Source organism: Vipera ursinii (genome assembly GCF_947247035.1).
Source record: "Vipera ursinii genome assembly, chromosome: 1".
NCBI lineage: Eukaryota > Metazoa > Chordata > Lepidosauria > Squamata > Viperidae > Vipera > Vipera ursinii.
In genome coordinates, this window is record NC_139512.1 from 244,909,660 (window position 1) to 244,931,397 (window position 21,738).

General features: G+C 37.7%; 1 protein-coding gene across 1 annotated transcript in view; it reads right to left on the bottom strand.

Annotated features, from left to right (window-relative positions):
- The window catches only part of EPHA7 (EPH receptor A7), a 178,847-nt gene that overhangs the window by 122,620 nt on the left and 34,489 nt on the right, over positions 1 to 21,738 (bottom strand). Inside the window, exons 4-5 of the mRNA XM_083348159.1 lie at positions 4,579 to 4,734; positions 3,131 to 3,466 (exon numbers count right to left, since the gene is read on the bottom strand). Of these exons, the coding sequence (XP_083204285.1) occupies positions 3,131 to 3,466; positions 4,579 to 4,734 (492 nt within the window). The remainder of the gene's footprint in view (positions 1 to 3,130; positions 3,467 to 4,578; positions 4,735 to 21,738) is intronic.

The following is a 21,738-nucleotide window of genomic DNA, read 5'->3' on the forward strand; positions in this document are numbered from 1 at the left end:
TTGTCAGATTGTCTTCCTATCTAGGAGGACATAAGTGATTGAAAGGTTTTATCTTGCATAACTGCTCAAAATCATAGACCAGGCCTATCTCTGTTCATATTGTTTTCAATTAAAATATCTATATCTGGGTGAAAGTGTATGAATACAGTGATTTATGCAAACTGTGATTTATTCTCCTGAATTTTCCACAGCTGCTGATATCAAATCAAATCAAATAATTTATTTTAGGCATAGGTCCAAAAAGAAAATAAATCCTACAAAATGAAAATGGATAGATCCATCAATCTATATTACAGTCTGCATTAAGTAAATATAAGTTATGTAGCAAGGGATAAAAATGTAAGAACACAAGACAAGGCGTACAATAATGTAGAACAACATATAATACAAGTGTACAGATAAAAGTCAAAATCCTCAGCTATAAGTTTAAGGAGAATAGACCAAACAGAGGCAAAGAATGGGCAAACTGAGAGGGTATACTTTAGTTCTTATCCAAAAGGAGAAATGGAAGCGTGCTGTCTGCCCAGAAATTTCTTCAGGATGGGGTAGCTGAGAGTAGTTGAGAGTTATCCGAGAGGCACTCTAAAAGGAATAACAGGAGTATATGCCTCAGAAGCTCTACTGAGATATCCCCAGATAGGCATAAGTAGTGATACACAGCTTTGGGAGCCTGAAGACAACTGATGAGGACAAAGCTAAGTTGCAGAAACAAACTGATCAAGAGCCTAACACTGTTTCCCAAACTTGGCAGCTTTAAGATATGTAGATTCAACTTTAAGACAAAAATGTTCAGGATCTTTTGTGTGGTAGAATCCAAATTATGACACTCTCTAATGAAGAAAGTTAGATCTTCTTCTTAACAATCACAATCACAGTGTTGCAATTCCCATTTCCCAAAAAGTAGAGGCTAAGCAACGGTATTAAAAAGGATAATAGTTAAGGATCAGATTATTTCTCCCAACATCTATTATTTCTGAGTTCTAATGATCTTATCTTTATTTTGTCCCCAGTGCATGAATAAGAAAGTTTTAAGTCATTCTTAACTTTACAATAAAAGCAAGTCCCCCTCCCCAACCTTTATGCTATTCCCCTATTGGCCTTATGCTATCACTGGAGGGTTTCAAAATAGACTGCACAACCATTTGACTGGGAAGGCATAAGGTATTCTGCCTTGAGCAGGGAGTTGAACTAGAACAGGGGTCCCCAACCCCCAGGCCATGGACCGGTAACGGGCTACGGCATGCCAGCAACCAGTCCGCACAAACAAGCAAAGCCCCATCCACGAGATGCAGGCAGCACACAAAACCACACCCCCTCCGGTCTGTGGAAAAACCTCTCTCCATGGAACCAATCCCTGGTGCCCAAAAGTTGGGGACTTCTGGACTAGAAGACTCCCAGGTCCCTTCCAGCCCTGATTCTATGTTCTGTCTAAGGGCAGCTTTCATCATGCATTGAAGGAAAATCAAGTGACTGTGGTGGCTTGAAACAGAGGCAATGAAACATGATATGAACTGGTAAAATTTACACCAATTATTGTACTCTAACTCAACAGCTGGAAAAGGCCTTTAATTCAATACTTAATTTAGTTTGATGATGCATATTTTCCTTCTTATTTATTCAGATTATTTTTTAAACTGGAGCAAGGAGAAACTATCATAAGCAAAGAAATTGTGACTAATTGACACATACTACTTACGAGAAATATTAACTATTTACTGACAGGTCACATGCATGAACATTTTTGCTTAATAATAGAAGGTTCTGCATTAAAATTATTCCAAGAATTATTGCATGACGTGAAACGAGGCACATTGAAAGAGTGGATTACATGGAAATTGCATATGTGATGTTCTTTGCCAGTAACATTTGGAAAGATATGGTTGCATAAATGTTTGATTGAGGACTGATGGGAAAACAAAAGGAAATAATGAAACAAAAGAAAAAGAATTCATCTAATCTCTTATGTAGATCCTGTGTTATTCTCTGAATATAGGTTGTCTGCTATAAACATAACTTAATATTCAATATTCACATGTCCAAAGTTATTCACCTGAACCTTGGAAAAAATACTTCACATAGGAATTTTACTGAATCTCAGAAAAGCAGCTGTGGTTACCAATCTCTTCTGCCACAACAATAAAAAAGGCACGAAAAGCACAGCATTCTCAGATCACCATTTTATCAACAAGCAATTTATTATTTCACATACCTGAATAGGAAGTTTTCTATTTCAATATGCAAAATCACTAAAACCACATTTTTTCCCTTTGGGGACATTCTAGTTTGATGTTATTTTGCCTGACATTTCACCTGTCAGATTATCATAAATATAAGCCGCAAAGAATAATTGTTATAGTCTCACTCAGTTTCATCATAAAATAACTGAAGCTACAAAATAGCATAATCTTGGAAGAAGACTGAATACTGAATGTACCATGGTAAATCAGGTATTTACTGAAGGCTTCAAATTGTTTCAAAATTAAATATAACTGAAAATACTAGATGGCGATACTACGTATAAAAAAGGCACATTGATTGAACAGTGAAAGCCTTAGTAAATCATGCTATTTCTGTTTTAGTCATTCCTTAATAAATTAAGGACACATGCAAAAATAATTTAAACTCATAAGGGACAATTCAACCAACATTAAGCACTTTGTAGCCCCACTGAAGCAAATTTAAGCAAACCTTTAACTTACCTATTTCAATTAATGGAGCTGCAAATTACCCAGCCGTTACATTGATCATATAAAGCTAACAGTTCTATCTTATTCCACACAGCAGAAAGAGATGTTTTATTTATCAGATTTGATTTAAAGTCATTGACCAAAATGGTGATGCCAAGGCAAGCATACTTGTTGCCTTTTTGCTAACTAGTAAACTAGCCTAACTAGTAAGCTAGTCGATCTGCATCAAAATTCAGGCTGGCAACCATTCAGAATTTGAAAAAGTCAGGCAATCAGAAACCCAAATGCTCTGACATAAAGCTACCTATGCAATCAGCATCACACCAATCACGTGCTACTGGCAATGTAGAGATTGATGCATTTGTGTGCAATGAGTTATGCCTCCTCAGTTGTTAACAATATATTTTTGTTTGTTCTATGTATTCTAAAATATGATGACTTACCTGCTTGACCAGTGGTAACGGTAACAGCTGCAAAAAGCCTCTGGGAACGGCTTAAGTCAGAGACACCGTTTAAAGCTTCAACTTCAAAAGTATAGTTAGCATGAGCTAACAGGTCCATGACGGTGACATAGTTGTCTGCTAATCCAGTTTGCTGGGGCATATATCCAACATTGCTCCCACAGGGAACACATTCACCCTGTTCCCAGCTGCACCTCTTGCATAATACCCTGTAGGTCACGTCATTCCTTCCTCCATTATCAGCAGGAGGGCTCCATTCCAAACTCACTGTAGTTTGGTTAATATTGAAAATAAGGTTCTGTGGTGCAGATGGCGGTCCTTTGTTAAATAAAACACAAAACAGGGAGGGGGAGGGGGAATTAGAGATTGAAAGAAAAATCAGCAGGGAAAATTTAGCTCATGTTTTAATTACCCATGCTAAAGCTTGCCAGGCTTTAAACTTTCCATTTTATCTACTACACACTACTGAAAAACCCTACTTGAATTGAGTTGACAAGAAGCCATATTTATTTTCCACTAAGGAAACAAAGGCACTTTCTATGTATTTACTGCAGACCTTTTGCAGCTTTTCTTGTCTGAAATTAAAAGATAGGTTAATGTGCCTCTGAAGCTGATTCACGAAGAATTCCTCAAAATTTCTGCTCCTTTCAAAATGCTTAAGTTGAAATAAATTTGTTGTTGTTGTTGTTAGCTGCGAAGTCATGTCCGACCCATTGTGACCCTATGGACAACGTTCCTCCAGGCCTTCCTGTCCTCTACCATCTTCTGGAGTCCATTTAAGCTCACGCCTACTGCTTCAGTGACTCCATCCAGCCACCTCATTCTCTGTCCTCCCATTCTTCTCTTACCCTCAACCTTTCCCAGCATTAGGCTCTTTTCCAGTGAGTCCTTCCTTCTCATTAGGTGGCCAAAGTATTTGAGTTTTAGCTTCAGGATCTGGCCTTCTAAAGAGCAGTCACGGTTGATCTCCTCTAGGACTGACCGGTTTGATCGCCTTGCCGTCCAAGTTATTTTTTAAATCTTCTGTAATGTGATTTACAAAAACATGGGGTACAGCCTTGCTTTTGAGAAGCCTGCAAATATTCACTAATTGAGCCACCAATGGCATATTTTTCTTCTGAGAAATTTTTAATTCGATGCTGTGCCACCTTAGATATATCATGTTAAAAATATCTATAAGAATCATATTCTCCTTCCTTCAGTTATGTGTTTATTCAGCGTCTTCTTTAGGTTTTGCTGAAAAAAACAGCCATTAAATTTATTGGATTTTACCTTGCTTCTTTTAAACTTTCTCAGTTTTGCTATTTTGCAAAATGCATTTGAAAATGTTCCTGCTGTTGCTTTTTGTGCTATACAGAAATAAATGGGGGAAGGGGAAATCAATGACTGTGATTGGCTGAGCAACAGCAAGCAATTCAAAAATAACTCACTTGTGCATGCAACATAGGGTGGGTCAGTAGGTGCTCTATAATAGCTGTCTTCACAATCACATCGCGAAGATCCTTCCCTGTCTGAAAAACTGTGCATTGGGCAGCGGGAACACTGCAGATCTTGTGAAGATGACTTATAGAATCCACGTCCGCAGGCTAAGAAAGGAAACAAACATATATTATTTTAAATATAACTTGCTTTAAACAGTATCAGGCATACAGAAAAAATATGATGCATGCTCTTAATAAACACATTCAAAACTTTTACATTTTTGTCTGAAAGTGGAAATCTATTATTTTAGAGCTACCAGAATGCACAAATCTGGATTCCAAAAGATCACCCTAAAATGGTAGGACTTTCTATATCACTTTCCTATCATCTAGAGCAGTGGCCCCCAATCTTTTAGACACCAGAGACTGGTTCTGTGGAGATACGTTTTCTGTGGACTGGAGGGGGTGTGGTTTCATGTGCTGCCCTCATACCTCGGAGGGACCTTCGCTTGTTTGTGCGGCCGGTTTCTGGCATGCTGCGGCCCAGTGCCGGTCCACGGACTGGGGATTGTGGACCCCTGATCTAGTGTTCATTCAGACTCTTGCAGTCCAGATTTATAGGTTTATTTGTTCTAAAACCAGTTTATAAATGAACTTATTGAATTAAATGAATTTATTTTATTTAATAAATTTATATACAGTCATATGACTCTGGACAATTTTTTTAAATCAAAAACCTGTTTCCATGTTATATATATATATATATATATATATATATATATATATATATATATATATATATATATATATATATATATATATATATAAATTCTAGTTGTTTTACATATTTGTTGTGAGGATTTTCAAAACACTGTACTTCAGACATGTCAAACACAAGGCCCGGGGGCCGGATGCGGCCCGCGAAGTGGTTTCATGCGGCCCGCGAAGCCATCCTGGAAACAGTGAGGGAACGGCCCCCACTGCCTTGGCCCTGGCCCAGAGTCCCTCCTTCTGCCAGAGACCCCCAGATCTGCCCCACTCTTGCCCAGACCCCCATAGGCACCCTTGATGCGAACGATGTAGAGCTGGCCACGCCCACCCAGTAGGCCATACGCACTCTAGCCACGCCCACCCAGTAGGCCACGCCCACCCTGGCCATACCCACCCGGCCCCTTGAGGGCAACTGCAATGCTGATGCGGCCCTCAATGAAATTGAGTTTGACACCCCTGCTGTACTTGAAGACCTTATGTAGTTTTCAAAAGTAGGATATGAAACTTTTCAGTATTTTCCATCAGCTTATAACCAATCTGAGATGGCATGAATTTTAATATCAATTTTTATTGCTATCATATTACCCTCACAATTCTATAAGCACGGAAATATCTTTAAAAAAAGATTGTACTCCTATAACCATTCTTTACATATTATCTTTATGCTAGTAATGATCTGAGATGTGAGTCTCATCCCTTCTCCCATAGTAAAAGAAATATTCATTTTATAATCAAGTACAGTTGATTCAGTTAACTGAAAAAAGTCAACAATAATAAACAATTGTGTTGTGCAAAATATTTGAAGAGACAAAGTGCTAGTGACAAGTGTTTTGAAGACTCAGACTGGCTGCTTGGAGGAATCTTTCCCAGTATTCTGAGCATGTATATAAGACAAATCTACCCGGACTGCTCCTTAAGCAGCACTCCAGGTAGAGGGTTCAGAGCAGCTTTGTTCATAGAAAATAAAACAAACATCTATTATTTTAAATATGTGTCCCTCATAACAGTATTAACGACCAACTAAGTTATCAAAGTAATGGATTCGTGCTGAATCTGAATCTACTAAGACAGGCCATCAACTAAAGTATTGTTTTCAAATTAGGAGGGGAGTGCAAGAGAAATGCATTGGCCATGCCAGTCTTTAGTTTCTTGTAGTAGTCACTATCATTACAACTATAGTCACTTATTACTATAACTGTACAAAGATAACAGCATACTTCCTATGGCATTTAATATATAAATATGTGTTTGTAGATCTGTATATGGCGTGTGTCCCAAGCTGCAGGAAATACAACTAGCTATTATACAATGATAACCACCTCACCATAAAATCTTTCTTTCTTTCTTTCTTTCTTTCTTTCTTTCTTTCTTTCTTTCTTTCTTTCTTTCTTTCTCTTTCTTTTCTTTTCTTTTCTTTTCATTCATTCATTCATTCATTCATTCATTTTATACATTCACCTATTTCAAATTCATGACTCTGGACAGCTAACAACAGTAAAAAAAATCATTAAAACACATAACCATAAAAACAACACACACATTCAGAAGCTGAGGCACAAAAAATAAAAATAAAAAATAGAACCAACATTAAGAAATCAGCATAACCATTATACAACCTAGATACCCAAGTTAAATCAGTATGGAAAACATACTTACTGGACTCCTGGGAAAAAAAACAGTGCAAGAAAAAGACCCAGAAATCTAAAAATAAATGACTTAAGAGGGTGGGGGAGAATTAAGTCTGAACACTGATAATTAGTTATACTAATAGTTTCAACTAAGCAATCTTCCATATACTTCTTTAAATGGCAATAATGTTTAAAGCTATGTACTGCAAGTTTCCATCAAAAAATTACACTGGATGCAAAAGTATACATAGGACTTTTAATGGTTCTTCTGCAATAATGTGAATGAAATGTTCAAACAGAACTATCTTCTGGTTGCACACCAGCGAAACGTTTGCTATCACCTGTCAAGTATTTCTCAGATATGTTTTTCACCTTCTGGAGAATAATACTGGAACTGTCATATATATTCATAATGTCTATCAAAATTGACTCATTCACTATTGTTTACCCAATAGAGAAATGTCTCTGCCGGAAAAAAAGGTCTTGCTTTAGTTTTATATTTTAAAATGATCACTCGTAAATATCATAGCTTAATATACCAATTCTTTCATTATTCCTCAATATATGTGTGTGTGTGTGTGTGTGTGTGTGTGTGTGCCTTTTCCCATATCCAGTCAATTTTACTATTACCTTTTTTTGCGCTAACACATCAAATCATCTTAGTTACATCCAAATCATCACATGATGACAAAGCTAATATATATGCAAATCTCCACCATGGCAAATAGCTTACAAAAACGTATGGTGTAACTAAATTAAATTGGCAGCACAATCCTATAGATGTCAATTCAGAAGGTCTATTATATTCACTGGTTCTTACTTCTAAGTAAGCAGATTAACAATGCAATTTTAATTTAAAGACATGATGACTGAAAAGCTTAGAATGAAAATAAAAGTTAAGTCACATCTACCAAGAGAAAGCACTTAGGACACCAGAACTTTGTCCGCAAAATGGTCTATTGTTCAAAATATGTCAGTCAAGGAATGAAAAGAACAGAAGGGGAGGATAAATGAGGAGTCAGATTATATCTCATACCATCTGCCATTCACAAAACCATTAGAATCTTAGGTCAGGAAGAAAAGGCCTTAACAGTTCCCAGAACTTTTAATCTAAGAGGAGGTTAGAAACAAAACTGGGGGGAAAAACCCTGTTTACTAATTTAAATCATGTCTATTCTGAAATAGCTGAGGTTAGCAAATAAATTCAATTAGGTCAGGAGTTCATTTAATCACCTAAGATTGGGCCATCAAACTCAATTCTTAACACTATTGCTTTTATAGCCCAATGGGAAGCAATAGTTTATATATGCAGGAAATATGCACAAAATAAATAGTCTGTGTTATAATTGTCTACATTCTTCTAAGAGCCATTGTCAACAGCTGTTTTAGAAAAATTGATGAGTGGATCATTAACTATCGTGATAGTGTATGTGTCTTGGTTCGATTAGGTAAAGGTAAAGGTTTCCCTGTACATGCGTGCTAGTCGTTTCCAACTCTAGGGGCCAGTGCTCATCTCCATTTCAAAGCCGAAGAGCCAGCGCTTGTCTGAGGACGTCTCCGTGGTCATGTGGCCGGCATGACTAGACGCCAAAGGCGCACGGAATGCTGTTACCTTCCCACCGTAGTGGTCCTTATTTTTCTACTTGCATTTTTACGTGCTTTCGAACTGCTAGGTTGGCAGAACCTGGGACGAGTAACAGGCGCTCACTCTCTCGGGATTCGACCGGCCAAACTGCTGACCTTCTGATCGACAAGCTCAGCGTCCTAACCCACTGAGCCACTGCATCCCTTTCTTGGTTCTATTACCTGTTGCAAATTATTATTACTTGTTGTTACTTGATTATTTTTCCTGATTGCTACTTATTTTACTTACAATTCTGTTGTGGTTTTTAATCTGGTTTTAAGTATTGTCAGCTGCCCAGACATATGCAATACAGATGAGAGGCCATTTAACTTTACTACATATGTAAATAGTATGGATACAACCTCCTGTCCCAGCAAAAAAGTGAAGGCTCTAATGATAGGTGCTATTAGTTCCATATACCATTCAGCATGAAGTAGACAGTGAAATGTTACATATAATATACATTTGACTTTGGAACCTGGTCAATCACAGCTTAATTCTATACTTGAATGGAAATCAATTGGTCAAGATGGAACTCCCTCTCCCTTATTAAAAAAACAACAACAACAACCCATTTTGGGAAAATTGAAATAGCAGTTATTTCATGGTACGCAAAATGAATAAATAAATGAATTCAAAAGTTATTCTGAAAAGATTAAATAAGATACTGAAAATAATAGTGCTAACTTGTAAAATGTTCACATCTGATATAAATCACCAAATATGGAAAATACTAAAGTAAAATGGTATTTTAAAAGACTTTGTTGCAATATATTTGAATAGGTCTGGCTAGTAATAGGTAATTGCTTTGAAAGGCAACTGTGCCAGCATCTAAACTATCAAAGGTTATTACCTATGGGGAAAATAACCTATATTATTCCTTTTTTAAAAATAATAATAATGTGAATTGAGTATAAATGTAAAACTATGAAAAAATCCACGTGTTTTTTTTAAAATAATACTAGTGTGTATAGAAAAGAGTGAATATAGGTGTGGGTGGAGGGAGGAAAAGAGGGAGGGAGGAAGAGAGAGAGAAGAGAGATTCCTGTTTAAAAATATTCTGGGATGAAATAACTACCGGTATATAGAACCATAGGACAGGGGTTAAATCAAACGTGAACAGAAGGAGATTCTTTATGGTTGAGTTAAACAAAATTTTGATATCCATATGACAGGTTTATTTGCTGGAAATTTTTTCTTGGAGGGGCTACTAACTGAAATCCATAACTGTGATGTTCTAAGTAGTAAAGCAAGAGTCACAGCACTGTGAAATGAAGCTGTCTCTGTTAATTGCATACCCTGATCATCGGTAGTGTCTTAGCTTAGCTGATAGTTTGTCAAATCTGCCTGGCTGAACTTGAGGATTTGGCAATGTCACTTACCACTAAGTATATCTTTGGTGGGGGAGGGGAACATAACAAAAGCACCCATCTGAAATGAAAAAGCACTCACAGAGGAAAAACAGATGACAGATTATGAAGACAAGAGAATCACAGATGGAGTCCAGGTGAAGCAATGTTTACATTTGGTTTACTTTCATAGTTAAACAGGGTCTACCTAGCATGTGGAACATCTAAAAATGTATTTGTGATCTGTGTGAAAACAGAAAACTTCTTATGTTGGAGAAAGATTCCTGTATAAATAACAAAAAAAAAAGTAATGTCTGATTTTAAAAACAATTCAGCCCAAAGTTGGCAATACATTCATAAAATATATATTTTAGCATATAATTGAGGTACTTAACAGCTACTAAAATGCTCACAGGGTTCTAATGTTGCTGCAAATATATTCCATTCTGAAAAAAATAAATAAATTATAATTACTATTAGACATTTAGATTTCCCCATATTACAAAATAAGCTATGCAAATTCAGAAAGAGGAAGCTGTGGAATACACAGGAACACATTATGAGACATTGTTTTTTCTAAAGCTGTGTCATTTTCCAGACTAGATTAGCTGCCTTAGAAACTGTTCCTGGCTGTCTCTGTCAGCATGTACATGAACACAACCACTTTATTTAAATAATAATAATAATAATAATAAAAGTGAAGGACACTTCATGGAGATTTCTGGGAGCGGCTTCTGAAGCAGTTCTATAATCCCAGAAACAACTTGGCTGCTTGAACAGAAAAAAAGGGGCTCATATATGTTCTGTAGGGACGCGGTGGCTCAGTGGGTTAGGACGCTGAACTTGTTGATCGGAAGGTCGGCAGTTTGGCGGGTCGAATCCCGAGTGCCGCGTAGCAGAGTGAGCGCCTGTTACTCGTCCCAGCTTCTGCCCACCTAGCAGTTCGAAAGCACATAAAAATGCAAGTAGACAAATAGGGACCACTACGGTGGGAAGGTAACAGCGTTCTGTGCGCCTTTGGCATCTAGTCATGCCGGCCACATGACCACAGAGACGTCCTCAGACAAGCGCTGGCTCTTCAGCTTTGAAACGGAGATGAGCACTGGCCCCTAGAGTCGGAAACGACTAGCACGCATGTGCGGGGGAACCTTTACCTTTACCTATATGTTCTGTATTACCATTCCAGAAGGAAGTGCGTAGTCCTATTAACCAATAAAGAATAGGAGTGTATCTTTTTAAAAATAATGTTACAATCAAAAATTAATTACAATGGACCAATTGGAAGCAGATTAATTGAATAGATGGGAAGTATTATAGTTTATATTGTGTTTGCAAAGTACACACAAGAAGATCTCACTTATTTCCACCATAGTATCTTCTCTACTGAATCTCCTTCCAGTTGAATTTTGGTAAGTGACTTGAACCCACCAACCCACTGAAATATCAAGGAAAAAAATAAGTCAGAATTGTTCAGAAGCTTAAGCTATTCACCAGTCCCCTTATTATACTATATTATTTATTTCGCATAATATCTACACATAAATAAATGCATACATATATGCATGCACACAGTCTATCATGGACCATTTTTTCACAATTTCTCTATTTTTTTAATATTAGGATATTTAGCTAATCAACTGCATCCAACCTTTAGTTTGAAGAGCAGGCATATCTAATCTAACTGAAAAAAGTGGCTTATAATTTATGTATATTCTGTATGAAATGTATATATTATGTTGCTTTTTGTATATTTCAAATGTCTTGATTGAACGGCTCAAAGACTTACCATGTGATACTCTAACCGTACCACATTATACTCAAAATCTGATTGCTGTATTGTTGGTAGGGAGAGACAAACTATGCCTATGAATGGCAGTATCTGTCATGGGAAGATCCTGGAGATGTAATGAACAACGGATGCCAGGATTATAAGAAAATAAAAATGTATTAGGTAATGGAAGCAACACACTTGCATAGGGGAACTCTTGTTCTATTCAGTCATCACAGACAGTGTTTGGAGAGGAAATTCACCATGGTATGTCAATACTTATAAGTTGTTTAGCACTCAGGTTTATAGTCCTGAGCTCCCATCTGGTTCCCATCTGGCGCCAGAAGAGATCATTAGGCCAATATTTCCGTATTCATATTAGTAAAAGCACGTACATGGTAACAAGAGGTACAGGTAGTCCTTGACTTATGACCGCAATTGAGCCCAAAATTGGTGTTGCTAAGTGATATATTTGAATTTTGTCCCATTTTATAACTCAGTTGTTAAGCAATTCTGACTTCCTCATTGACTTTGCTTGTCAGGTTACAAAAAGTGATCATATGACCCCCCCGGGAGACTGGAACCATCATAAATACGAGTCAGTTGCCAAGCATCCATATTTTGATCATGTGACCATGGGGATGCTGCAATGGTCATCAGTCATCAGTAACTTTTTTCAGTGTCGTTATAACTTCAAATGAACTGTTTTAAGTCAAGAACTACCTGTACTTTCTGCTCTTCAAACTGCATGCCATATCTAGTGTGAATCTGAAGCTAATAATGTGACCAGGGAGAGAAAAAGTTTCCTTACACTGTTAGCAAAAAACAGAAAGGATATTTATATTGAAAGGGGGTATTTGCAGATTGTTCTCCTGAGATCAAGAAAGCACACAAGCCACTTAGGTTAGCTAGCAAAAAAAAATTGAGCAAAACATCAAAATAGTTAACTGGCAGCATGGGACAAAAGGAAAGCACAATCAGGGAGGGAGTAGGGTGCAAAGAGAGATGAACGATGGACAAAAGATAAAAAGGAAAGAGGCTTTCTACATCTGTTTATCAAAGAACTATACAGAGACATTGGAAATACAGTTATTTTATAAGTCAGCCGTAGAATAGAAAAGGAAAGTAGGATACCAGGTGATCATTCTTCTATTTTGTAAACTGAAAAGAAAAAACGCTATTTGATGGATAGGGAAGATGTATTCAATAGTGTGGTCCATTTTATTCTCACAGGCTATTCTTAAATACAGGCAGTTCTTAACTTACAATTACAATTGAGAGTAGACTTTCTGCTGATAAGCAAGGCGGTTGCTGAGTGAGTCATGTCCAAATTAATGACCTTTTTTTACAGTTAAGTGAATCATCATGAAGTCATTAAGCACATCTGGCATCCCCCATTGACGTGGCTTGTCAGAAGCTGGTTGGGAAGGCTGCAAACAGCAATCACATGACCCCAGGGTACTGCAACAGTCATAAATGCATGCTGGTTACAAGGCACCGAAATTCTGATCACATGACCACAAGGGTGCTATGATGGTCATAATTTCAAGGATAGTTATAAGCAATGGTGGGATTCAAATACATGAACAACTGGTTCTCTGTGTGGATGCCGCTTCCAGAAGTCCGTTCTGGGCCTGGGCAACAAAAAATTAGCTACCAGTTCTGCCAAAGTGGTGCGAACTGGCTGAATCCACCACTGGTTATAAGTATTTTTTTCACTATCACTGTAACTTCAAACAGTCACTAAGGAATGGCTATAAGTCTACTAACCTATTCTAATTTATGCTTCCAATATGGCCTTTAACAATGTAGCTGCCATTTTAATACAGCACTGAAGCCAATAAAGGTGCTTTATCCCAGCTGCTATTGAATTGACACAAAATCTGCTGCCCAGCTATGTTCTGCAACGTAACATAGGTGGGATCTGATTCTAGTTTTGATAAATTGCAGTCTGGGTTTCTGAAAATCCTAATTTATGATACCCAGATGGGTGCCCAGTACAGCATACAAGCTGGTCAAAACTCACCAAGATGGAGGAAGGGAATTGGGAAATAATTCTACTTATATGGCTAAAAATCAGCAGCTCTAAGTGGGTTGATTTTCCTAATTAAAAGTGATAAATGTAAATCTAGAAAGTGGATGTATGTGATGAATACAATGAGCCTAATTGGTCTGTCTCCTGAGTTTCTGCTAAATTAGGGTTTGGCTAAGGCCAATGAATTAATTTGCTGATAGATAGAAGACAAAGAGTTGCAATATGAGCTGAGCCATATCACAAAGATTCCTTGATCACTGAAGCTCACCACCTCCAAAATATTTGCATCCTCTAACTTATTCCAATTACAGTTGGGCTTGTTTTAACACTCTCCTTTCTATTAGGCTCAAAAAAAATTCCAGTATCCAAGATGCAGTGAATATGTAGATCAGATGGAGCACTCCAGCCATTATTAAATAACTTCCCTGGTTACCCTGAGGAATTTAATATAATTTATAGTTCATTTATAATTATTTTGTGGCAAACTTTTGCTACATAGACATAGGGGTAGACACTGAGATCACCATCACAGGAGAGAATGACCAACTACAGACAATTAGTTAAATGTTTTAGATCTTTTACTTTATTCATTATACTGGATTTCTGATAAATTACAGTCATACAATTTTAAGTTTCTGATTTAATTTTAAGCTTTTAAAAACTAAATTTTCTACCGTTTTCAATGACATATTTTTTTTAGATTCAGCAATATTTTGTAATTATTGACCAAATTTCATATGCTGCATTTCTGATATTCAGGTTTCTTATCATCCAGATTCTCCTACAAAGAGCACTGTTTCTTGACCGTAGTTTCTGATGTGTTTCGTAACTATTATTAATAATGAATAATGTGTAGGGATGGAGGAAGACAGATGATCAAAGAAAGAATGTAAGAGAATGTGTTATCAATCTATGCCTATTTACAGTGGAACACTTCTAGCGTGGAAAGTTAAATTAACCTACTAAATTAAATCACTGCTTTATCCTACAATCTCTGTGGATTACAGATAGGCAGTAAAAACTGTCAGATCATAATTTCAATTCTTATGCTACATGAAAATAATTTATATTTACGCTTAACAAAATAAACATACCACATACCACAAACACTGCATTTAATAAGGGATTACATTTAATTCAGACAGACTAAAAACAATCTATGAACAGGTTCTGCATCAAAAAGGCTATGTAGTTTCAGTTCATGCTGTCACAAATGATGTTCACCTCGATTCCATTAAGCACTAATATGGCATCTGTCATTAAAGAGAACTGCAATAAAAATTATATTCAGAGACAGTACAAGCAAATAGGACTGGTATGTAGAGAGAGATCCTAATCTAGACAGTGTTTTTCAGGAAAAAATGATTAGGCTTAAGCAGGGCTTTTTTTCTCATAGAACGCCCAGAACAGAGTTCCGGCACCCTTTTTGGATGGAACCTTGCAGGGTAGGCAAGGCAGGTTGTATGACGTGTGTGAGTTCCGGCACTTTTTTTTTTTTTAGAAAAAAAGCATTGGGCTTAAGTATCAGCCAGCAACAGCTGATCCATTAGAAATTTTATTTTAAAAGTAAGAATAGGATGGATAAGTAGGAGCAATTAGTTCAAAGCAAAATATTGTTTTGGGGATTATTTCTTATCTCTTTACTAGCAGAGGCCATAGGTTTATCTGTACTTGGAAGCAATCATATGGAATGTAAATCTTTTATTCTGGGTTTTGTTAAAGGGAAGGAGAAGGCAGCAGGAATTAGAATAGATACATTGGATATTACTTATTAAGGAAGCATTAAGGATTGTGTGTGTTTGTGTGTATATGTATGTATGTGTGTGTGTGTGTATATATATATATATATATACATATATATATATACATACATACATATATACATACACACACACACACACATACATATACATATACATATACATATTATATATATATATATATATATATATATATATATATATATATATATATATATATATATATATATATATATTAAAGAATTTGGGAGGCTAAGATGATCATTTCGAACTCTTTATGTTCTCATCAGTTAGTCATACACTTTATCTGAGATTCGAACCTGGGCTGATTATATATCAGGCAGTGTTTTAACTTCCTGAGCCACGGGTTCTTTCTCTCTTTTTTATTAGCTGGAAGGCAAGGCAAATGTATGTTTAAGTATTTGTCAAGGTTTATTGAATGGACCTTGCTCAGGAAGTTAAAACACTGCCTGATATATAATCAGCCCAGGTTCGAATCTCAGATAAAGGGTATGACTAACTGATAAGAACATAAAGAGTTCGAAATGATCATCTTAGCCTCCCAAATTCTTTATTAGCAATTTGAATAATTTGCACAAATAATGAACTGTCATAAGTTGACTATGTCCTGTGGATAAGCCCTGAGTCGGGCCAAAACAGGAATGAAAGAGTTAATTAGCAAGGTCCATTCAAAAAACCTTGACAAATACTTAAACATATATATATATATGTGTGTGTGTGTGTGTGTATACACATAAAGATCCAGTCCATTTTTAAGTCTTTTTTTTTAATTTCACAAATTCTTTTTCCAAAGTTCCACCAGGATGGGAAGAGTGAAAAGGAAAATCAGAATTAAATAATCAGTTTATGCTAATGCTTAATCTTTTAGATAAACTACTTATGTGTAAAGGCATACACATATATAAAAAGAGATAGAAATATTCAAGTTATTACAGAAAATTCTTGTATAAAATCTGTGGGCAAAGCCAGACTTACTTCTTTTAGTTAATACTTGCAAGGAAAAAAAAGTGTCTGTTCCATCAGTATTTCATTCTTATTCTGAAATCTGTACATACTGCTATATGAGCATAGTCTCGAAAAAAAATTGTACTGATGTTGTTGTTGTTGTGATTATTATTATTACTATTATTATTAGAAGAAATTCTTTTCTAGACCATACTCATCTAGCAATATGTATAGCTGGAGATTTCACAGTCTCAGTGTCAACTGAAAGCATGAAAAACAAATTCAGCAAGCGCTAATTATCACAAGAATCGTTCTGCTTCAAGATTTTTATTATACATATAAATTATTATTATTAGTAGTAGTAGTAGTAGAAGAAGAAATTCTTTGCTAGACCGTAGCAGTAGTAGTAGTAGTAGTAGTAGTAGTAGTAGTAGTAGTAGTAGTAGTAGTATAAATTCTTTTCTAGACCATACTCATCTAGCAATATGTACAGCTGGAGATTTCACAGTCTCAGCGTCAACTGAAAGCATGAAAAACAAATTCAGCAAGCGCTAATTATCACAAGAATCGTTCTGCTTCAAGATTTTTATTATACATATACATTATTATTATTATTATTATTATTATTATTACTACTAGTAGTAGTAGTAGAAATTCTTTTCTAGACCGTAGTAGTAGTAGTAGTAGTATAAATTCTTTTCTAGACCATACTCATCTAGCAATATGTATAGCTGGAGATTTCACAATCTCAGCGTCAACTGAAAGCATGAAAAACAGAAACTCAGCAAGCACTAATTATCACAAGAATCATTCTGCTTGAAGTTTTTTATTATACATATAAATCTTGATATGTGAAACAAAAAGAGTATCCTCACAAATACAAATCAGCATTTTCCTCTTTGTTCAATAAAAACTTCTAAAACATTTTGAAGTTTTTCAGTAGACTTCACGGATGCTGTTCCATGTTTATTTGATTGCTGGCCATTTGCATTACTGTTAAGTTTCGGTCTTTCCTCTATTCTTGAAAAAGCTTTGAACAGGTTATTCAATAGCCTGATATATTTCTTATTACAAATAACATAATCATATTTTATTCAGTACTAAAGTTTCTTTAATGCCTAAAATAAAATAAAATAAAATTCCAATTTTAAGACTCAGAACTATGAAAAAGAAATATCTTTCCAACTCACTTAGTAAAATGTCCATCATAAATAAATAGTCTTATTTCTCTAAATGTTTTGCACTGTTAGATATTGCAATTCATAAAAAATACAAGGTTTGATGAAGGTCTGAAAGCATCTTATGTTAATAGTTAAATACTGTAGTATTTCCTAGGATCACCTTTTATAAATATTTTTTATGCAGTAGGATTTCAGCATTTACACTTCAGCCAAAAGAAGTGAAACTGAAATCACAACTACTAAGACTAAACAGATACAAGTAATCCTCAATTTATGACAATTGTGCCCAAGATTTCTGTTGCTAAGCTTGAGTTAAGTGAATTTTGCTCCATTTTATGATCTTTCTTGCCACAGTTCTTACCTGAATCACTGTAGTTGTTAAGTTAGTAACAAGGTTATTAAGTGGCTTCCCCACTGATTTCACTTATCAGATGGTCAAAAAAGGTAATCATGTGACCCTTGGACACTGCAACCGTCATAACTGTCAGTTGTCAAGCATATGAATGTTGATCATGTGACCCTTGGACACTGCAACCGTCATAACTGTCAGTTGTCAAGCATATGAATGTTGATCACATGACCCTGGGCATGCTGCAACAGTGTGAAAAACAGTCATAACTCACTTTTTTCAGTGCCTTTGTAACTTTTAATGGTCACTAAATGTAAGTTGAGGACTACCTGTATTGTAAAACTTAACAAACACAGCATCAAATTTAGGGTTAGGGTTAAAGTTAAATTGAAGATGAATTTCTCTTAAATCCCCCCCCCAAAAAAATACTGACATATTATTCTAGCTAGCAACAAGTTAAGCCGTTATATGCAATGGTGAAGGAGCTGCTTTGTTCAAAACTTCTCCAGTTTCTGCAGCATGAAAACAAAACTTAGACTCTTTTTGTGGTTAATTTACTTCCATTTTTTTTTAGAAAAACACTTCAGCTATAAAAAAAGATTAGCTTATTAATGTGCTACTAAAATCGCTATGCATTGTTCATGTCTTGAAAACTTGACATGGAAAATTAGACAATGCATATAATGATTTATTTCTTTAACAGTTTAAATAGTTTTTCAATGACAGAAATATAAAATCTTGACTTTTTTGTTTAATTTTTTTTGCTGGCTTTGACATTCCTCCCACATAAAATTCTCTCTGAACTTTTTCTCCATTTTCAAACATGTATAAAAAAATGAGAAATAAAGTTTATTCACTGCTTTTAATTTTTACCTTGTCACACTCTCCTTCTGGTATCACAATTTATTAAAATTTTATGAATTTATAAATTAAATACAGCAACTAACAGTGAAACAAATACATCATATTTTTTTCTTGGATGGATGGAAGGATAGATACATGGAATCAAATAACAAATAGAACAGCACGCACGCACACAGACACAGACACAGACACACACACACACACACACACAGATGTATGTACACAACTTAAACACAGATAATACTCCTGCCTTCAATTTTCTCCACAACTAAAACTAAAACACCACAGAAACCAAAAATCCTTTAAACAGACTACCTTTAAACAGTTGCCTCAATTCTAAAACATGTAGACTTTACTAGCAACTAATAAACATGCCAACAAAATTTAAACATAACTTTTTAAACATCTTGGACAAGATACCATTGTCCTAAAGTAGTACAAAGTGATTTGGGGTTTAATTATTTTCACTTATTTTACTGCCAGAGATGAATAGAGCAAAAAACCCCCTATGAATAGCCTTTTTGTACAATATAAATTAATTGAAATTAAATTAAATAGCAATATATACTGCTGCGGATCAGTATTGTGAAAACAGGGAAGAAGTTAATAAAACTGAGAAAATGCAAGTATTAAACTGTTGCCAGGTGAATTGCATTGCATTTCAATAATGCTTGACTGCATTTACCATATCTGTTTTGCCCTACTCACCGTTGCCCTTTGAAAGAAAACCGAGTTTTATTTAGAGGTTAAAAAGAAAGACCGGGCACATTACCGTACATTTTAGTTGCCAAGGCTGTAAGTGAGGACCTCCAACATATTAACCCTATGCTAGAGACACTCAATATCTGCTGCCTCTCAGAGGTAAGAGCTCTGGGTGGTATTGCTTCCCCGGTTCTATGTACCAGGCTGCTCCCCGGCCTCGACCGCCGTGAGAGGGCGGGATTCGATCTGCTCCGGGGTTTCCCAGCTCTAGTGGCAGTGGAGCTGGGCTGGCTTTCTGGTCATTTGCCTTTGACTTATTTAATTTTAAGATCCTCCCGTGTCGATCTGGTCTGCCTTGCTGTCTTTTTTGTCGGACCTATTTAAGATCATGCGTCTGACTTATTCTAGCACGGTTTTATACGCTCTCAGGGGGTCCCCCCCATCCTGGGAGCGACCCGCCTTATTCTTTACACCTCCTCTTGATGAAGGGCCCGATTGCTGGAACCCTGAGAGATGGTTGGGCACGGGTAGGGGCCGCCAATATAAACCAAATAAGACGCCCCTGATTAGTTTTCTGGTTAAATTTTTTAGGAGGTTAGGGAGGGGGTGGGAACTTATTTTGGTTGTTCGGATACGGGGGGCAGTCCAGCAACTGTTGTTCAGGCCAGGGCCGGGATTGATCGCGGAGGGGAGGAGCGGGGATCGGTTGCCCCCGGGGCTCCAGGGCAAGTCGTGGGATTGCCCATTCCCACGACGTTAGGGAATGGCAGCAGGTGCAGGAACAGAGGGCCGTATCGATCTCAGGGAAGGCCTCTCCCCTACTTGCAAGCGGTGAGGCGTTCCGACCCTCTTGTTCTTCCCTGAGGTCCCGGGAGTGAGGATGTGCAGCCTCCTGAGCTCCGGCTGGTGTACTTGAATGCCAGGTCTGTCGATAATAAAGCTCCTCTCGTCCGTGATTTGGTCGAGTGTGAGCAGGCGGACCTGGCTTGCATCACGGAGACTTGGTTGGGCCCAGAGGGCGGTATTCCTCTGGCTGATCTTTGCCCACCAGGTTTCCGGGTGCTACACCGGCCTCGGGCTCAGGGTAGGGGTGGGGGAGTGGCTGTTGTTATGAGGGAGACCTTAGGTCCGCGGGAGGCCACCGTTCCCCAGATAGTCGGATGTGAGTCTCTCTTTTTGAGATGCGGCCCTGGTGCGCAGTTGGGCTTGCTGCTGGTGTACCTTTCGCCTAGTCACGCAGCAACAGCCCTGCCTGAGCTCCTCGATGTCCTCTCTGGGTTGGTGATTGAGTTCCCGAAACTTATAGTTTTGGGGGACTTCAATCTACCATCTCTGGGAGGATCATCTGAGTTGGCTCGGGAGTTCATGGCTTCCATGACGGCCATGGACCTGACGCAAGTAATTTCAGGACCGACTCATGAGGGAGGCCACATCCTTGACCTAGTTTTCTTATCTGGTCGGTGGTTAGATGATCTTGGTGGGGGCTCTCCAATTATTATGCCCCTGTCATGAACCGATCATCATCTCCTGCGGCTGGTCTTCCGTTTTGCTACCCCCCGCCGTGGGTGTGTGGAACCAGTTAGATGGTACCGCCCCAGACGCTTAATGGATCCCGAGAGGTTCCAGGCAGCGCTGGGGTCCCCACCTGCCTCCCCCACTCACAGCTCGGCAGATGCCTTAGTGGAAGCCTGGGAAAGGGCAGCCACTGAGGCTCTTGACCGAGTTGTACCCTTGCGGCGCCTGACCCAATGCAGATCCCGTCGAGCTCCATGGTTCTCCGCGGAGCTCCGGGAGATGAAGCGTCGGAGACGGGGCCTAGAGAGCGGTTGGAGGTCCAGCCGATCCGAATCCGACCGATTGCGACTAAGAACCTACATTAGGTCTTATCTCGCTGCGATAAGGGTGGCGAGGTCTAATCACTTCGCTACCCTTATCGCGTCCGCAGATAATCGCCCGGCCGCTCTGTTTAGGGTGACTCGCTCCCTCCTTAATCAGGAGGTGAGGGAGGAACCCTTGCAGGGTCGTGCCGAGGAGTTTAATAATTATCTGTCGGACAAAATCGCTCGAATTCGGACCGGTCTGGACTCTGACTGGGCAGAGTCTGGCGATCAGGACACGGGCGGTCTTGTCGATATCACCAGGGAGGAGTTTGATTCTGTGACTCCAGAGGAA